The sequence below is a fragment of the Marmota marmota genome, unplaced genomic scaffold (genome assembly GCF_001458135.2).
Source record: "Marmota marmota marmota unplaced genomic scaffold, marMar, whole genome shotgun sequence".
NCBI lineage: Eukaryota > Metazoa > Chordata > Mammalia > Rodentia > Sciuridae > Marmota > Marmota marmota.
Window position 1 is genome coordinate 15021273 of NW_026000075.1, and position 19647 is coordinate 15040919.

The 19647-nt window shown below is 34.0% G+C and overlaps 1 protein-coding gene across 2 annotated transcripts in view; it reads left to right on the forward strand.

Annotated features, from left to right (window-relative positions):
- Positions 1-19647, forward strand: part of Zbbx (zinc finger B-box domain containing) — a 149493-nt gene that overhangs the window by 75243 nt on the left and 54603 nt on the right. For both annotated transcript variants that reach the window (XM_015494322.2, XM_048814366.1), the window contains exons 10-14: positions 4647-4767; positions 11384-11493; positions 11855-11955; positions 13323-13402; positions 15199-15341. In XM_015494322.2, coding sequence (XP_015349808.1) covers positions 4647-4767; positions 11384-11493; positions 11855-11955; positions 13323-13402; positions 15199-15341 — 555 coding nt within the window. The remainder of the gene's footprint in view (positions 1-4646; positions 4768-11383; positions 11494-11854; positions 11956-13322; positions 13403-15198; positions 15342-19647) is intronic.

The window sequence follows — 19647 nt, forward strand, 5'->3', positions numbered from 1 at the left end:
TTCCCCACCCCAATATTCCATACTACATTCCTGAAGCAATACTAGGTTTCTGGGAATTGCAGAGTTTAATGTCATCATCAAATATTTGGAAGATGCATAAATTCTGCTTTATAGCAATTTTTCACATGTAATTTACTTACTTGGTGCAAAAGCCAATGGTTTGGGTAAATGTCAACTTGGTCAGATGATGAGAATACCAATCACAATTGCTTTTTGGATTCTGTGCCTTTACTGGAGAAAAACAGCATATTCTCTGACAGGGGAACAGCCACTGAACTTCCTCAGAGCATAAACTCTTCCTGTGAGCAGGGTAGTCAGTTACTTAGCTACTCAACCTTGCCATTGAGTAGCTAAGTAACGCATGAATGAACAAGTGTGGCTGTGTTCCAGTCAAACTCTATTTATGAACACAGACATTTTGCTACAAGAAAACAGTAGGGTCTCGTTTGCTGATTCCTGACCTAGTAAATGTATTGTTTTCTATTTATAACTAAATAGATAATCAGAAATAAAATTTTTTTCCCATGTGGCAGAGGTAACAGTATGTCCTTTGAATCTCACTCCCACCCATATAACTCTCCTGCTTTCTAGCATTATGTAGTCTGAAAAGACCTTGATAGTGCATACAGATGATGCTTGCATGTTGGATTGGTGGCATGGTGCTAAGAGGAGCTATTGAGTAGGAAGTGTCTGTTATAGGATGATCAGTCATGACAGGTCAGTGATTTGTCCTCGTGAAAACTGCATATTTTAGATATGGATTTGCTTTCTCCGATTACAATGTGTCTATCAACAGGAGGCTTCTTTATCACCATGGTATCCCCATACAACATTGCCTCAGACCATGGGACTCATTCTATTATAAGAGTTCTAGTTAATACCTATGAACTTGCCAGTGTCACATTATTCAGAAGCAGCTGGCTTGATAGTTTCATGGAATGGCCTATTGAAGTTTCATTATATTTCTGGCTGGGAGACCATATCTCATGAGGTCGGGTAGGTTTTCCTATAGGGGGTGTGTATTCCATAAATCTCATCATGCTTCTATTAAATCAGAAGCTGAGACTACTCCTGGTCTTTGGGGCTAGTCATCACTGAATTAAAAATCACTATACTGGTCACTAACAGGGTCACTATACAGGGCTTGTCTGTTGAGCACAATTACCAAAGAAACCACTGTGCTGCTGCTACACAACCAAGAGAAAATGGACTGTTCCTGGAACCCAGGAGTTTGCTGTGGCATGGATTAGGGTTCTATGTACAATAAGAAGGTTCAATGGGAAACTGGAAACTCAGTGAAGAGAGGGCTTATATGGCCTTGTGTCCTTTGAGAATAAATACTTGGGTTATTATACCAAGCTTTAAAATAGTAAGATGAACTTGGAAAAGGTGATGGAGGAAGAAAGCTATTATAATTAAATCAATTTGGTCTTCAAAATCACCTACAAAAATGGAGACCATAGCAGCTCAGTATTGTGTTGAATAATTGTCTTTTTCATCACCCCTTTTCTTGCTACTTATATAAAGTATATTAGTGGTGCCAAACGTAATGTAGGATTTAGTTAGGAGCATTAACTAAATTGAGATCTCCTTATGATGCCCAATAGTTATAGAACTTGTTTTCTCTAGGTTTCAATGGACATTTTTCTTTTAAAAAAAAATTGTGGAGAGACAAATGTATGCTTAAATGGAAAAGATATAGACTATGTGGCCATTCTGAAAAATTCCCTCAAAATCCATTCTTGGCCTTTCCTGCTTTACTCTGTGCTCCAGAAGGTGGCCTTGCTCTCTGGCTTCCAGTTGGGTTTGGCCAATTGGAGACATGAAGAGGATATTGGAGGGTGGGAACAGAGAGGGGGAAGTATTGGTTCACCCTCTTGTGGGTGTGCTGTGGCTTTATAGCGGTTACATCCTGTCCTTAAAAACACTTCTCAGATGGTCTTTTACACAGTCATTGCTTTCAGTGTTTGTTTGTTTCCTAATGGTTCTCTTTTTCTTTCTCTTCAAACCTAGAGTTGATACCAGCTCTCCACTATTTTTAGCAAATGAGTTTCAATATCACTTATTCCCTTAACTTTACCACTTAATTGTAAGTTGGTCCCTTCATTTGATCCTCTAAATGACCCTTTTAAGTATTCTTTTTCTAGCCATGCTCCAGTCCTGGTACAAATGGATATAAAAATGCTTTCTAAGAGACCAAAAAATTGAGTTATGACCTAGAAAATGGGCTGAAAAAATGGGGATAGAAAATAGGTTGGACAAGGGAATGTGATGGAGTATGTGGTGCTCATGGAGCTGAAGGAAAGTGTGCACAGCTAACCTTAGAGAGGAAGGGAGAGTATTGTAACACAAGACTCAGGAATTGCAACAGGGGCCTGGGAGAGAAAGACAAACCCTCAAAGAAGAAGAAGCATGGTGCACATGTAGGAGGAAGACTGGTATGTGTTAGAAAAACCAGTGAAGGATAATGCCTTCTCTAAGGAAATGAGATCAGCAGTATGATTTCTGTGGAGAAATCAAGATGAGGGCTTGTTTTGACACAATATTTTTTTGTATTATTTTTTATCTGTTAGTTACACATGACAGTACAATGACCTTGACATATCTGAATCAGATGGGATATAATTTCTCATTTTTCTGAGAGTACAGGTTGTAGAATCATATTGGTCAATATATTTTTTTGGCCCCAGATTATTATGTATATGTGATTGATGATAAACTCTTATGTGTTGTGTGTATATGTAGATGTTTTTCTTCTCATGATAGGCTTTATATATCAAATAGATAAAAAAGAGCCTACATAAAATTTATAGTTGATGAACAAAAAATTGTAACTGCCTGTGAATCTTCCACTAGCTTAAAAAACCATGATCATTCCCCTGGACTACCCTTTTCTTTCCCCTCCTCTTCCTTCTTTTCTAATGTCATCACTAACATGAGTTTTGTGATTTCTGATTGCTTTCACTCCCCAGAAGTTAATTACAAATATGTTAATCTTGCCTATCTTTGAACATTAGGTAAAAGGAATTATGGTGTAAGTGTTCTTTTGATTTTCTTATTTCACTCAATCTTGTGCTACTGAGATTATCTACCATGACGATGTGCATAGTTGTATTTCTTTCATTTTCACTGCTTTAGTGTGTACCATGACATGAATATACAGTGCTGTTTCCTGTTTGAATGTTGATGATTATTTGGGACTTTTCCTGTTTTTTTCCAGGACAAATGGTGCTGTTATGAATTTTCTTGCACAGTTCTTCTCTTCACAGACATCTAGGGATGTCCATCCCTGGGAGGAAAATAATGGGGCCATCACTGTGCATGCCCGCCACTTTGCTACACCTAAAGCTGAATTATTTTGCAAAGTATTGTGCTCCCACCTGAAATGTTTTGATCACTTTCCATTATCAACAACATGGGAAGTTGCTGGGTTAAAACATTTTTGCCAATCTGATAGAGACAATATTGTATGCTTCATTTGTGTAGCTCTCACTATAGATGACACTGTGCATCTTTTTATGTGTTCCTTCGCTATTCAACTTAGTAGTGAGCTTTAAATATCCAAGTTTTTGTGTTATTGATTTCTAGCTCGATTTCATTTCAAAAGCTTATTCCCTCCCTTTCTTTCTTCTTTCACTCCCCACCTCTCTGTCTTGCTTTCTTTTTCTTTCAGCTCTCAGGCCAAAAATCCTTTTGCTTTACCATGGAAACGGGGCCTCACAGTGAGGCATCTCCTTTCCCCTGACTGGCTCATATTCTTCTTAACTCTTGCTCTTTAAGTTTGATGGATTCTGATTGGTGTTTTTCAGAACTTCCTTCATGGGTTTCTTTAACACTGCTGTACTCCTTGGGGAAAAAAAGTAGAATTTGGGTAGCTTACATTCTTTTGCTCTATTTCTATTGCTGGCATTTGGCTATTTCTGGAAACTAATCATTATAATCTATAGTATGAGATTGGGACTACCTTCTAGTTTTAGAAGAAATATATTTAGAAATATATTTTCTTCCATCTTACTATGTCCCTTTCTTCTCTTCCTACGTTTTACCCCATATAACATTCAAGCCTGGAGAGAGGCAATCTCCAGGAGGATGGAGAGACCAGTAATCTTGGACTTCTACACCATTTTCATCCCCAGAAAACTTCTTCAGTTTTCAAAAGCTCTGAATAGTAATTTTTGGTTTAGTACTACTTCAGAAATAAGTTAAGCATCTGAAAGTAAATTACTGTGTAGAATAAATTCACGAGGACGGTTGTCTCCTCCAGATGTCGTTGTGAATTATTTATTTCCTATTTCTCATAATGTGTAAATATTATTGACAGTGACTATAATACATTTAGTGTGTGTAGAATGTACAATGTATCTGTGTTTATCTGCCTCATTTTAAAGAGTTAGTTTCTTTTAAAAGTCTTGTGATCAAGATTCTTTCATTTTAAGGGATTATTGAAGAAAATGGTCTGTACAGTCATTTTTTAAATCATCAATGTTTAACACTTTCACACCACATGCCTTAAACTATTGACTATGTAGATAAATATCAAAGCAGATTAGACTAAAAATGATGAATTTGCATCCTAAAAGAGGGAAAGATATAGTGATTTATAAATTTGGTTGCATTAATTATGCACATTGCTTTTATTTTTGTAGATTCATTGGAAGAATGTGAAGTACAAACTACTCTAAAAATTTGGAGAGAACCACTTAATATTGAATTTAAAGAAGATAGTCTATCCTATATGGAAAAATTATGGCTCAAAAAGCACAGGAGGTATTTTCTAAATTTTTAATATTGCTATTAAGATATACAAAGGTTATTTATGTTTCTTGCTTGTTACATGTCTTTCTGTAGCAATTTTATATGTATGTTTTATATTTGCATAAATAATTTTAAAATAATATTAGATCACAATGAAGTTTCTACTGTTCCAATAAAAATTCTAATTATATGTATGTATATAATGAATTTTTTATTTAGAATTTGCCTTGAGAAATGGAAATGCATATTTGTGAAAAAGGCACAAATACAGCATAGAGTTTAAGAATAATAGCAATAATAATAAGTAGTGCAGTAAGTACAAGATTACTTTGAAAAGATGTTGCTGTTAGGTTTTTTTTTTAACATTAGCATAAATATCTGAAGCTCTTTTCAGAGTACGCTATTAAGTTATTTGGACTTTAATTCTATAATTTTATTAATATTAACCAAAGGCATTTAATTCAAAGACTATTTTCAAATACACCATTTCATAAATTGTTTAAAAATTAAACTATTAAAATGTTAAACCAAAATGATGAATGAGTGCATGTTATAGTCACTTGTAATTTTGCCATCATATAAAGATCGTCAGATTTTGGAGGTTCATTTAAAGGTTGTAAGGTCATTTTCCCTAGAACAGAGCTATTCACACTTCATTGTTCGTACCAATTGCCCAGACACGGTGAGAAAATAGAAATTCTTCTTTAGTAGGTCTGAAGGTGGGGCCTGAGATTCTGCACTTCTGAATTTCTGCTTGCTCCCAAATGATGCTGATTTGGATGACGTCTGTATCTAGGCCACATTTTGAGGAGCAAGGTGATGGAGGAGCTCTCTAGAATGCAGCAGAGGTGTGCTGATCAACTCCATGCTTCACCTTCAAACACAGTTGCCTGTATTTGGAATATTCTGCCTGTTATATTTCCTAGTGAGTCATAATCTATCTCCAGCTAGTTTTGTTACCTTCCTTCCTTCCTTTCTTTCTTTCTTTCTTTCTTTCTTTCTTTCTTTCTTTCTTTCTTTCTTTCTTTCTTTCTCTCTCTCTCTCCTCTCTCTCTCTCTCTCTCTCTCTCTCTCTCTCTCTCTTTCTATACTGGGAACTGAATTTAGGGACACTCAACCACTGAGTCACATACCTCAGCCCTATTTTGTATTTTTGCAGACTTAAATTAGTCTTCCATTAATAGAGTGATATTTGTAACACACTTACCCTTTAATTCTTTCTAATGTTGCAGATGTTTCCTCTTTTAATTTTGAATTAAGACATACAGATGAAGTATATAGTACATCTTAGCTATCTTTCATTTAACTTCCTTAATGGTAACACATCTTACATAACCATGTGAATTTATCAAAATGAATAAATAAACATTGGTGCAATATAATTGAGTACAGTATAGATTTTATTTGTTTTTTATTCTTATCTTCACTGATCCTGCTCTCGTATCCAATCACAGTGCTTACATTTTACTTTCTGTCATATCCTCTTATGCATATCCTCTCTAGAATGCAGCAGAGGTGTGCTGATCAACTCTATGCTTCCCGTCTTTCCCAGTGTTCCCTGTCTTTTGTGACCTTGATTCATTTGAAGAGTACTTGCCATTTGTTTCACAGAATGTTCTCCATAGGAGTTCTAGTCATGGTACTTGTTTTGTAGATTTATATCTAATACAGTTATTATTTATTTTGTGACTCCAATTATTTCTACTTTGGACATTAAGGGTTCTCTCAAGTCTATTCCTCTATCCTTTAGACATGACCTCATTCTTTCTTGTTTGTTCTTGGTTAATTTGATTTGAGTATCTCTTTCTTTTTCTGGCACTTGATTTTCCTGTCATAGCCCAGGAGCCACTTATCCAAAGAACTGTCATTCCTTTTATTGGAGAATGGGTTCAGAAACCAAGACCTGGACTCTGGGCTCATTACTGCTCAGGTGTCACAAATTCTAGACCTTCTCTGAGAAAGGCCTTTCCAAGCTAGGACACACTAATAAAGTACACACACACATCTAAATTAATCTCTGTACCTGTCTATTTGGATATCTATTAAACTAGACTGACTTCACACCCTTCTACCACTGACTTCAAATCAGCATTGCATAGTTCATTTATCATTTTTCCTTCACTTACTTGAAATTCCTTTTACCTACAATGAGAAACCTGGCTTTAATTATGTGTAATGTAAATTAATTTATTACTCAAAATTGTTGATATCACTGTGAGAAACAAATTTACTGAATGCAGTCTTGTGAAGAATGCTTTTCATCTTTAGCCTGCATTGTCCATTAGGATGCTGTTTCCCAGCAGTACTTAAACTCATTTCTTTCCTACCACCTTTTGGGTGTTTATGCCTTTCCTTGGGTCTGCCAATATTCTGATTGACTTTTAAAATTTGGATACATTAAATTTAGAGTGTATAGTACTATTTTTTTTTTAAATCAATGCATAGAGTCAGGTGCCTACTAAAACAATGAACTGAGCAAGACCATCGTCTCCCAAATTACAATATGCTCTTCCTTTGAGTCAAAGTTCCTTCATCTTCAATCTTTGCCAATCATTGGTCTGTTTTCCATTCTTACAAATTTATATTTTTCCAAAGGTCATATAAATGAAATCATATACTATGTCACCTTTGTGAACCTCATTTAGTAAAATGCATTTAAAATTCATTTATGTTCTTGTGTAAATCAATGTTCGTTCCTTTCCATTGTGGAGTAGTTGTACATCATTGTGATTTAGCAGAATTTATCTATTCATGTGTTAAAGAACACTTGCTGGCTTCCAGTTTGGGGTAATTATGACTAGATTTTTCAATAAATATGTATACACATTTTTGTGGGTATATATTTTTAATTCCCTGGATAAACACCTGAGACTGGGATGACTGGATTCTATGTTAAGTACCTATTTATCTTTGTGAGAAACTAGTAAACTTTTCTAATGTGAATGGTAATTCACATTTCATATAGAAATGTATAAGAGTTGCAGTTGCCCCCAATTTTTTCCAGCATCTGGTATTTTCAGTTTTCTTTTGGTTACCATTTTAAGATATGTAGTTGATCTTGTTATGGTTTGTATGCTAGATTTTTAAATCTATTCATTTACTATTCTAGTTATTCCTAGTTATGTTATAATGTATAATGTTCAGGCTGTCTTTACCATTTTCAAGTGTGATATTCACAGCAGCTATTCAGATGTGATACTCAATAGTCCGGATTAGCAATTAGTATAATACTAAGAAGTAATTTCAAAGTGACCTATTTTTTTTGTAGTTACCTTGTAATATCAGGTCATATTGAATTTTTTTATGAAATAAATAAAGCAAAATTTTATTATTAAATGACCAATTATTTTTTTCTTAGACACATATGGAAATCCTTAATCATAGGCATATCATATACTGAGTATTGAATGTTGGCCATTTTCCTTAGCAAAAAAGCACATTTAGTGAACCTATTCAGCCTATCCATTGGGGTCTTAGTTATTCACTTGTTGTTGTTGTTGTTGTTTTGATCTGGGTTGTTACCATGGTGTTCAGACTGGTCTCAAATGCCTGAGCTCAAGAGCATCTCTAGCCTCAACCTTCTGAGTAGCTGGGACTGATTATAAGTGCATGTCACCACACCAATTGATTCTTGAGCAAATGCCTTAGGTATTAGTTATGGATGTCAGTGTAAGCGGTCCATGTGGAATTCACAAGTTTACAGGGCATTTTTGATGATGTGTTTCAGAAGTTTCCCATTTTTATAGCAATAACCATGGTTTCAACTTTACTTTTACCTATTGTCATGTTTTATAATAGGCTTGTAAATACATGTTCTGTTGCATTTTGTTTTCATATTTCTTTTCTGACCTGGATAATAGCATAATTTTGAATTTTATATCCAAATAATACATGCATGATGATAGATATCCCCCTTCTCAGTTTTAGTGAAGTATAATTAGCAAGTAAAAGTTAATATTTAAAGTGTACACCATGATATTTTGGCATATGTACACACTGTACAATCAAGCTAATTAGCATACTTGTCACTCAACATAGTTATCATTTTTGTGTGGGTGCTGAGAATACCTAAAATCTACTATTAACTATACTCATTATGGTTTGTATTAGATCTTCAGAACTTTCTTATCCTGTGTAATGGAAACTTTGTATGCTTTGATCCAGGTCTCCCCAGGTCTCCCAAATCTCCACCCCTGGTAACCACCATTCCACTCTTTGCTTTTATGATTACACTTTTTGAGATTCCACATTGCCGAACTGAAATAAATTCATCTTAAACCAGCTATTGTACATAGTGAACTGTACACTAGCTTGATGAGTAAACTAACAGTACCCTAAAAATGTACTCTTACACAAAAGTGACTGTCTCAGTCAATCAGAGAATGAAAGCTGCCCAAATATTACCATATCAGGTAAATGCTAACTATAGCTAATCAGGGTGTTTCTGAAGGTCACTTTTTCTTCTCTGGCTGTAAGTATAACAGGGTTATACTTCCACCAGAATGTGATAGAAGGTACATTCTGAACCATCTTTGATCTAGAATGCTTCCTGGTTATATAAACATTTTTTCTTGCTTAAGTTAACTTTGTTAAATTTAATTGATCCCAGTTTTTCTTTTAACAAAATATAAGTGAGGTATAGTATTAGTCTTTCCAATTCTGGGCTTATTCACTTATCCTACTATCCTCCAAGATATGGATAAAACTCAAGTGTCCATCATGGTGAATGAATAAGGAAAATAGCACACACACACAGGAATATTACACAGACTTAAAACAGAAAGAAACACAACCATTTGTGATAACAGGATAACCATTTGTGTTTCTTATAGATTTTCAAATCTGTAAAACCTTCATGAAAGAGTGCAGAATTTTTGGTTTTTACTACTGATTCTAGGACCCAGCCCTAGAATCTAAAAAAGCAGTGTCTTTAAGAGAGGGTATGAGACTCAGCATTACCAAAAAAAGGTCCCTGGCCAGTCATTCTGATATAAACAGTCTTAATGGATCCCCAAATGTTTACCTAACTGAATTGGTCAATGCTCAGTAAATATTTACTAAATTTTAAAATTGGAAAATATGGTGAGGTGAGTTCTATTCTGAAGGATATTTCATACTTTATATGGCCTGACTTTCTTAAAAATGCATTATCGGTATGGTCTGAATATTGAGAATTCAGACTTACTTCTCTGGCTGTCTAGTTGTTTGTTCAGCAACAAATCACTTAAATTTCCATGATCCAAGTTTTCTCATTTGTAAAATATTGAGTTCAAAATAAATTTATATGACCCATTCAGCTCTAATCCATCATAAGTTTCTATAAATCCTTGATTTAGGTCGTTATTCAGAATTAGAGAAGTTTTCACTTCATGAGAAAGTATCAGGATAACAGTATATTTTTGTGTATGTATGATGAGTTATTAGTTCAGTAGACTAATATCAAACTAGAGAGCAGTTTCTGGGGATCAGAAGCCACTTTAACTTTACTATATACTCTTTAGTACGAATGTAAGAGACGTCACCCTCACAGAATCTGTTAAAACACAAAGCTGAGTTAACATAAATATTTTGTATTTATCTTATAGGTATATTACATATATTAGAAAATACATGTAAACATAGACTACCAAAAGATTATAAAAATTTTAGTGCCTCTGCAAGTTGAAAAAAGAGGCAATAAAGCTATGAATATGGCTAGGAACTTGGGCATGAGGAAGCAGGTTGCTTGCATTCAAATTCCTCCTGTATATATATGTACTCCCTGGGTAACTCTGAACAGTGGGATCACCATATTTGTCTTGATTTCATCATCTGTGAAATAAAGATAATACAAGTGTTTATTTAATATAATACCTACTAAAATTTAATGTGTCAAAATCAGAACAGAGACTGGTATATTTTAAGTTTGGTATTGGTACTAATTATCATTGGTTTGGTCCTTCCTTTTCCATGGGGTCCCCATGAACTTGCATCATCTGAAAGTGCTATTTGGCTATTCATATTCTTGGCTAAAAAATGACCTCTCACTCAGTAACCTAGGAATATCCTCCAGAAAAGAATCCATACTCCTGACCTCTGAGACTTCTGTGCCTCGTTTCCATTCATTTGGTATGGGCTGCATCAATCCTTGTTGTTAATTAGGTAATAGATGCCACAGCTAGAGCACCTCACATTTGTATCACAGGAGCCTACAGGTGTGGTGGGAATTTAGACAAATGCCCTCTTGTTTGCTCAGAACTCATCAACATAATGCCAAGGTTGTGAGATAAAACATATACTTGTAAATTAACTTTGTAAAGAGCATGATATGTTTCATGGACTCCATGTGGCTCTTGAGAAAATACTGACTTCCATAATAACTTTAATTTTCATCATGAACAAAAAAACAACAACAGTGGGATATGCAATTTAAAAATCTTGTGTGGTGTCCTTTCAACTTACAAAGTTAAGATTTTGCTACACAGTCTTAATTTTCTTCTGTGAATTAAAGGTTATGAACTAAAGGTTATTACCATTCTGGTTTTGTCATTATGGTTGTATACTCATGTGACAAAAAAGTCATCATCTTGTCTGGGGATGTTTTCACTGATGCATTTTAATCTTTCAGTGACATCTTTTTTGTTTGTAGAACTCCACAAGACCAGCAAAACACACTTCCGGATACAATCCTACATCCATGTGGAACCTCTAGTGAAGCAGAGTGCTCTCGGAATGAAAATGATGAAGATTGCGATGATGGTCAGTTCAGCCTCAATGAGATCTTTTAAAAGTTATTATTTAACTTTACATACAGTGAGCATTAATTATAGTATCTGCTTTGGGTTCTCTTTGAGGTGTCATGTATATGTAACCTTTGCTCTCCAGATCAAAATCACACATTGTCTTCTTCCCATTCTCTGGATATACTTTGGTGTCATTTAAATAGTATGTTTAAATATTGAATGCTGAGAAAATATTGTTTCACATAAGCTAGGAAAATTGAAAGGATTTATGCCTTTGTGTGTCTAGTATTTTTATTGTTGATAATATTATTTCAAAAAAGAGATTATCATATGAGATATATTCTTTGATAATATTATTTACGAATCTTATTTTCTAGTTGAAGAGAATGAAGTACAACACTCAACTTTTTTTTTGCCAGTGGAAGAAGAAAACCTAGAGAGAGCTGAATCCTCTCTAAAGATAATAGAGTTGGATGATGTAAGTGCATAATGATCATTCACATTCCTTAACAAACAAAATCCACAGCATAAAGTTAAACTAACATTATTATTTTAAAAAATTTCTTTTATAGCAGAGTTTATAAAGAAGTTTACACGTGTTTGAATTTAATCTTGCTGATAAAAATGAAACAGAATAGTTTTCAATGTAGAAAGTTATTTTGTGAGCTAAATTGGCATTGCCATTTCTTTCTTTTTTTTTAAGGCTGCAGAATGGGAAGTGAGAAAATATTTCACTATGTTAATTTACATAATGGAGTTTGGTGTTTGGTTAGCTTAATTCTTTATGTTTATTAGACATTTAAACAAAGATCAGTTTTGTTACATGGCATGTATTTAACCAAATTTAAGTTCAAATGTAGTTTCTAAAGAGTCATTTAAAGTTATTTTCAATTTTAAGGGGCTTATCATAATAACAACTTGCATACAACCTCAGGAATGCACCAGTAGAATCAAATACAGCCAGTGCTAGTCAAAGCTATAGCTCCTGACTGAAGGTTTAGAACGTGATGGCATCTCTGGTTATCCAGAAGCTGAGTATACCACTTGTTCTTCATATTTTCTTGCTATGTTTGGCACAGAAAATGAATGAATAGAATGAAGAAACATTACCTCTTTAAATACTGCTTTCTTCTTTAGGCAGTGGGATGAGAGTTTTGTGTTTTATTTTTTAAATTATTTTCTTTCCTGCCTAGCACTATTTTAATTTCTCCTCAGACTAAGTTTAAGATATTGTAAAAACACACACACACACACACACACACACACACACGCACACACATACTATTTACTAAATTGTTGGTGTACACAATAAGCTTATGACATGCCAGTCAGAAAACTAAAAACCTCTTAGCCACTAATCTACTTAGAAGTTGCTAGTTGCATAATAAAAAAATAGTTGTTATTGTTGGTTGAAGTGAATGACACTTCAAATGAGCTTAACAAAAAACAGTTGAGGCGGCTTGTTGGTGCATGACTATAATCTCAGAGGCTTGGGAGGCTGAGGCAGGAGGATCATGAGTTCAAAGTCAGCCTCAGCAAAAAGCAAGGTGCTAAGCAACTCAGTAAGACCCTGTTTCTAAATAAAATATAAAAAAGGGCTGGAGATGTGGCTCAGTGGTCGAGTGTTCCCGAGTTCAATCCCTGGTACCCAAAATAACAACAACAAAACAAAAACATTTAAATTTGTTTAGTCCTAAAATTCACAAGATACAGGATATAATTAGAGGGTTAAGTATATAATTTGTAGAGTAACAATACTCCAAATATAACCTGTACTTAGCTGACTAATGTGTAAATAAAATTACTGAACATACTAATATTGTATTAATATTATTATTTAATAAGACTTATGGAGAGGAACTTGAAGAACCAGGAGACATTGTGCCTTACAAAGTTGAGTTAGCTAATTCAGACAGTCAACCAAGGTAAGATCTCTATAATTTGCTTTGGGTGCTTATTAAAAACCAAACACACACAATAATCTATCTTTTTAGATGAGAAATGTGTGGTGATAAAACATGACATAAATGTTAATTTTCCTGAAGCCATGTTTAAATTTGTATACAATAATGCTAATATTTATCAACATTCAGCAGTAGAAAAGTGTCTGAAGGGTTGAGTTTGCACTCTTGCCTAACATGTGGACTATTTAATAGATTTTTCTGAATTCAGGAATTGTTATCATTCAAAATCAGACCAAGCCTGATATAATTCAAGTAAGACAGTCTTTTCTCCAAAGATACTCTTTGGATTTCTTTATTTTATTGTGTTATGAATACTAAATAAAAGTTAGGTAAAGTATTATATTGAGTCTAAAAGAATTCCCATACTGTAGACTATTTCCTACAAGCCTTTAAAATATGATAAATTAATAAAGTATAATGGTTTAGTAATTGTTTTGTAGAATTTTATCACTTCCAAATGAAAAGTAATATCTTCTTTTGTTCATTAATAATGTTAAAAATTACCCTTAATTCCCTTTGCTGTTGATAGTAGACTGAATCAGACATAACTTTCCTATGTTCATATGTGAATATATGACCAGTGTAATTCCACATCATGTACAACTACAAGAATTGGAAGTTATACTCTATTTACATATGATATGTTAAATACATTCCACTGTCATGTATAACTAAAAAAAAAGATTCAAAAGAATTACCCCTTTGCTGTTGAAACTTTAGGATTTCACATATTTTTACTATGAAGTATTATCTTTAGTATGATGTTATTATTTAGTAGTTCCTATAGCTATTCTTTGTTCAGATCAACTTAAAGATTCCTGAGAGTGTTTCACAATTGCTAGATAGCTAAGGAATTCCCCCCTTCCCCACATTGCCCCCAGAAAGCTCCTTATTCAGCTATATAGACCCAGATGTCTCGAAATAAATATGCTTTTAGCAGGAGAAAACTTTTCTGGTCACTAGATAAGAGGTTTCTGTCCATTACTTTGTTGCTAAGGAAATGAATGGTATTTCTGCTTTCTAATTTGATTATTTTATATATGTTATCACATGTCTTTGTTTTGACCCTGTGTGTAGTATTAGAGGGGGGGAGAAGATTCCTGGTCATGGTTTGGTAGTTTTACAGCTTTGGTTTGAAGGTGCTCATAAAATTACCTTAACTTTATCTCCCTCCTAGGGATCCTAAGTGATAAAATAGGATCAAAAAAAGGGGGGGGGGAATCTTTTGTAATCTGCAAATTTTATGATGGTACATGTAGAGCTTACATAAACATCAGGTATTATTAAGTGTATTATTCAAGTCATAGTTAATGCGATTTAAATTATAATTAGGTTTATAGATAGTAACCATTATCAAAAATTAAAAACCTAAATACCATTTACTACTTTTTAACTCTTATAAATACCAAAATATGGTTATCTAGTAATAAAACCTGGATTTCATCAGATTTCAATGAGTTTGAAAGATAACTCTTTATCTTTAGAAGACAGAATGTAAGAAATCAAATTATTTCAAAATGTTTTGAAACAGGAAATGTCAATTAAAAATTTTTAATTAAATTGAATTTGATCCGGTTAACTACTTAACAGTAGTTACCTGGTAGTTTAGAATATATCCAAATAAAGGCTAAAACAATATTAAATTTACATAAATATCCTGTATCATTAAGGCTTTACTATATTTATTTTTACTAAACTGGGGCTCTTAAATATCTTTTCTTTTCCTCTATTTTTGTGTTTCTCCCTAAACATGAAAGTTGTATGTTTCATGATTATCAGCAGAATAGGTTTCCACATGAAAATGACATCCATCAAAATCATGTTTTCAACGAGGAGAAAACAGACCTCTTAAATCTTGGTCTGAAAAACAACTCCATGTATTGTGAAGATAACCTAAAAGGTAATTTTTTTATTGTTGCTTAATATTATTAACAATGAATGTTAATAAAACCAAAGATACTGTAGTATATAAAAGTTTTGCTGATTATTCTGTTTATTTTAAAACCAGAAAATTTAGCACTTAGAAGATAATTGGTTGAAAACATATAATTTTCTAGCAAATATAAGCCTTCTTAGACAATGGACAACAGTGTTTGTGTTCATAAGAAAAATAAGCCAATTTAGGATTCTCTAAAAGTTATTCTGGACTGAACTAACATTTCAGAAATTACATGCTTTAGTGAAAACAGCTTGATTGACACCCTGTGGTTCTCATATTAAATATATCCTCACAATATTTTCACTTACTGTAAAACTTTATGTAAGAGATAAACCTAAACAAATCGTCTTATTTATATTTCAGTGTTATTATTACTAGTAGTTCCTTTGGATTCTAGTATGCTGTGTGCAAGTGTCTAGATTCACTTTTTTGATTTGTGAGATCATCATTTAGAGGATCATAGGAAAGTATCCTAGCCTGTGAGTCAGAATTTGCTTTCCTATCTTCTTTCCAGATAGGAAATCAGGGTTTCACCTTGAAACCATCATTCACTTTCTTAGATTTCACTTTTCTAAGCTAAAATGTAAGAATCAGATAATTTTGAGTTTTCCTTTTCAACATTATATTTTATCTACCTAGAATTTTCATAAAAAAACAATGAATATATTTTACATGAAATCTTTGAGAGATACTGAAGGATATTATTTAAAGTAACTATTGTAAAACTAATGATTACTTTCCAATTGGCAGGAAAGAGTACAGAACAGAAGTAGACTTATGTCAATCTCACTGGTCTTACTATTTCAACTACCAAGCCTCTGAAAAGTTATGGCTGAGTATAAACTGTATCTACTTTGGAACTTAAAATTTATAGGGCTCCAAATTTGGTCCAGAAAATAAATGTTATTTGACTGAGATAGCACATGATGTTTCAATTGCCTTTGTGAAAAAAGTGAAGATAAAAATTGGAATAAGTGTTACTTTAAAGATTTTTTTAAAAATTATGTATTTATTTATTCTAATTTGTTATACATGACAGCAGAATGCATTTCAATTCATAGTACATATATAGAGCACAATTTTTCGTGTCTCTGGTTGTACACAAAGTGTAGAGTCACACTATTTGTGTCTTCATACATGAACTTAGGGTATGATATCGATCTCATTACATCATCTTTCCTACCCCCATGCCCTCACTCCTTTCTCCTCCCACCCCTTGACCTATCTAAAGTTCCTCCAGTCCTCCCATCTTCCCTGTTATTATGGGTCAGCATCTACATATCAGAGAAAACATTTGGCCTTTGGGTTTTTGGATTGGCTTATTTCATTTAGCATAATATTCTCCAACTCCATCCATTTACCTGCAAATGCCATAATTTTATTATCTTTTAATGCTGAATAATATTCCATTGTGTATATATACCACATTTTCTTTATCCATTCATCTACGGAAGTACATCTAGGTTGGTTCCACAGTTTAGTTATTGTGAATTGTGCTGCCATAAACATTGATATGGCTGTGTCCCTGTAATATGCTGTTTTTAAGTCCTTTGAGTATAGACTGAGGAGTGGGATATCTGGGTCAAATGGTGGTTCCATTCCCAGCTTTCCAAGATTCTCCATACTGCTTTTCATATTGGCTGCACCAATTTGCAGTCCCACCAGCAATGTATGAGTGTGCTTTTTCACCTACATCCTTGCCAACATTTATTGTTGCTTGTATTCTTAATAACTACCATTCTGACTGTAGTGAGATGAAATCTTAGAGTAGTTTTGATTTACATTTCTGTAATTGCTAGAGATGTTGAACATTTTTTCATATATTTGTTGATTGATTGTATATCTTCTTCTGAGAAGTTATCTATTCAGTTCCTTGGCTCATTTATTGATTGGGTTATTCGACTTTTTGATGTTAAGATTCTTGAGTTCTTTATATATTCTAGAGACTAGTGCTATATCTGATGTGCATGTGGTAAGGATTTGTTTCCAATTAGTAGGCTCTCCATTCACCTCACTGATTGTTTCTTTTGCTGAGAAGAAGCTTTTTAGTTTGAATCCATCCCATTTATTGATTCTTGATATTAATTCTTGTGCTATAACAGTCTTTTTCTTTTAATTTTTAAAGTAGTTTGTTTTTCATAGACAGGCATGCACATGGTACAAAATTCATCAGTTAAATCGTTGAAATATAGTGAAAGTAAGTTTTCTTCTCCAGAGGCAGTCATTGTTTCTAATTTTGAAAGTATCTTTCTGGAAATACTCTTCACATAAATAAACATGTATGCAATTACTGTATATTCCTCCCCACCCCTGCATACTGGGCATAAAGTTCCACATCTTGTCACTTGGCAATGTATTTTGTAGATATTTCCATATTAATATATGTAGAGCTATTTATTCTTTTCAATAGCCTGTAGTATTCCATTATGGAAGTACCTCACTGGCTTAACTAGCTTGCTACTAATGTACACTTAGGTTGTTTTACAATCTTTTGATGGATATATGTTTTTTTAAATTAATTTTTTAAAAATTATATGTGACAGAGGAATGCATTACAATTCATATTACACATATAGAGCACAATTTTTCATATCTCTGGTTGTATACAAAGTAGTTTCATACTAATTTGTGTCTTCATAGATGTACTTTGGATATAGGAATCTTATTAAGAAAGTTGGGGCCTAATATGACATAATGGGAATTTGGGCCTACTTTTTCTTCTATTATACACAGGGTCTCTGGTTTAATTTTTAGGTCCTTGATCTACTTTGAGTTTTGTGCATGGTGAGAGATAGGGGTTTAATTTCATTTTGTTCCATTGGGATTTCCAATTTTCACAGCACCATTTATTGAAGAGGCTATCTTTTCTCCAATGTGAATTTTTGGCGCCTTTGTCAAATATAAGATAACTGTAATTATGTGGATTAGTCTCTGTATCCTCTATTCTGTACCATTGGTCTACCAGTCTGTTTTGGTGCCAGTACCATGCTGCTTTTGTTACTGTTGCTCTGTAGTATAGTTTAAGTTCTGGTATAGTGATTCCACCTTCTTCACTCTTCCTGCTAAGGATTGTTTTAGCTATTCTGAGTCTCTTATTTTTCCATATGAATTTCATGAGTGCTTTTTCTTTTTCTATGAGGAATATCATTGGGATTTTGATCAGAATTGCATTAAATCTGTATAGTGCTTTTGGTAGTATGGTCATTTTGACAATATTAATTCCGTCTATCAAAGAACAATGTAAATCTTTTCATCTTCTAAGGTGTTCTCTAATTTCTTTCTTTAGCATTCTGTAGTTTCATTGTAGAAGACTTTCACCTCTTTCATTAAGTTGATTCCCAAGTATTTTATTTTATTTTATGCTATTGTAAATGGGGTAGTTTTCCTTGTTCCCTTTCCGAGGATTTGTCATGATATACAGAACTGCCTCTGATTTATGGGTGTTGATTTTGTATCCTGCTACTTTGCTGAATGCATTTACTAGTTCTAGAAGTTTTCTGGTGGAATGTCTTGGGTCTTCGAGGTATAGTGCCAATTTGAGTTATTCTTTTCCTATTCATATGCCTTTAATTTCTTTCTTCTGTCTAATTGCTCTGGCCAGTGTTTCAAGGACTATGTTAAATAGAGGTGGTGAAAGAGGAGGGCATCCCTGACTTGTTCCAGTTTTTTGAGGGAATGCTTTCAATTTTTCTCCATTTAGAATGTTGTTGGCCTGGGGCTTAGCATATAGATGGCTTTTATGATGATGAGATATGTTCGTATTATCCCTATTTTTCTAGTGTTTTGAACATAAAGGGGTGCTGTATTTTGTCGAATGCTTTTGCTGCATCTATGAGATGATCATATGATTCTTATCTAAGTTTATGATGTGATGAATTACATTTATTGATTTCCATATATTGAACCAACCTCTTGGGGCCAGTGGTGGTGTTGGGTGGTGTGTTCAGAGATGCAGTCTGTGGTGTGCAGTGTTGTGGCTGGCAGCTTATCTCCAGACCCTGTATGGTGTCCCCAGGTGCAGGCTACCTCATGTAGGGGACTATGGCAGTGGTTGCAGTGTTCCAAGATGGAGGCGACCAGAGAAGCCCCATGTTGGTAGATGGGGGTCCACACAGAGTGGAGGCTGGAGGTCCTGTGTGGGAGCGGCGTCCAGTATTCCTGCAAGGGTGGCAGCCAGGAGTCCTGTGTGGGTGCTGATGCCAGTGGTCCTGCTCTGGCACAGCTGCTGGAGGTCCTGTGTGGGTGAATAGCCGGGAGTCCTGCACTG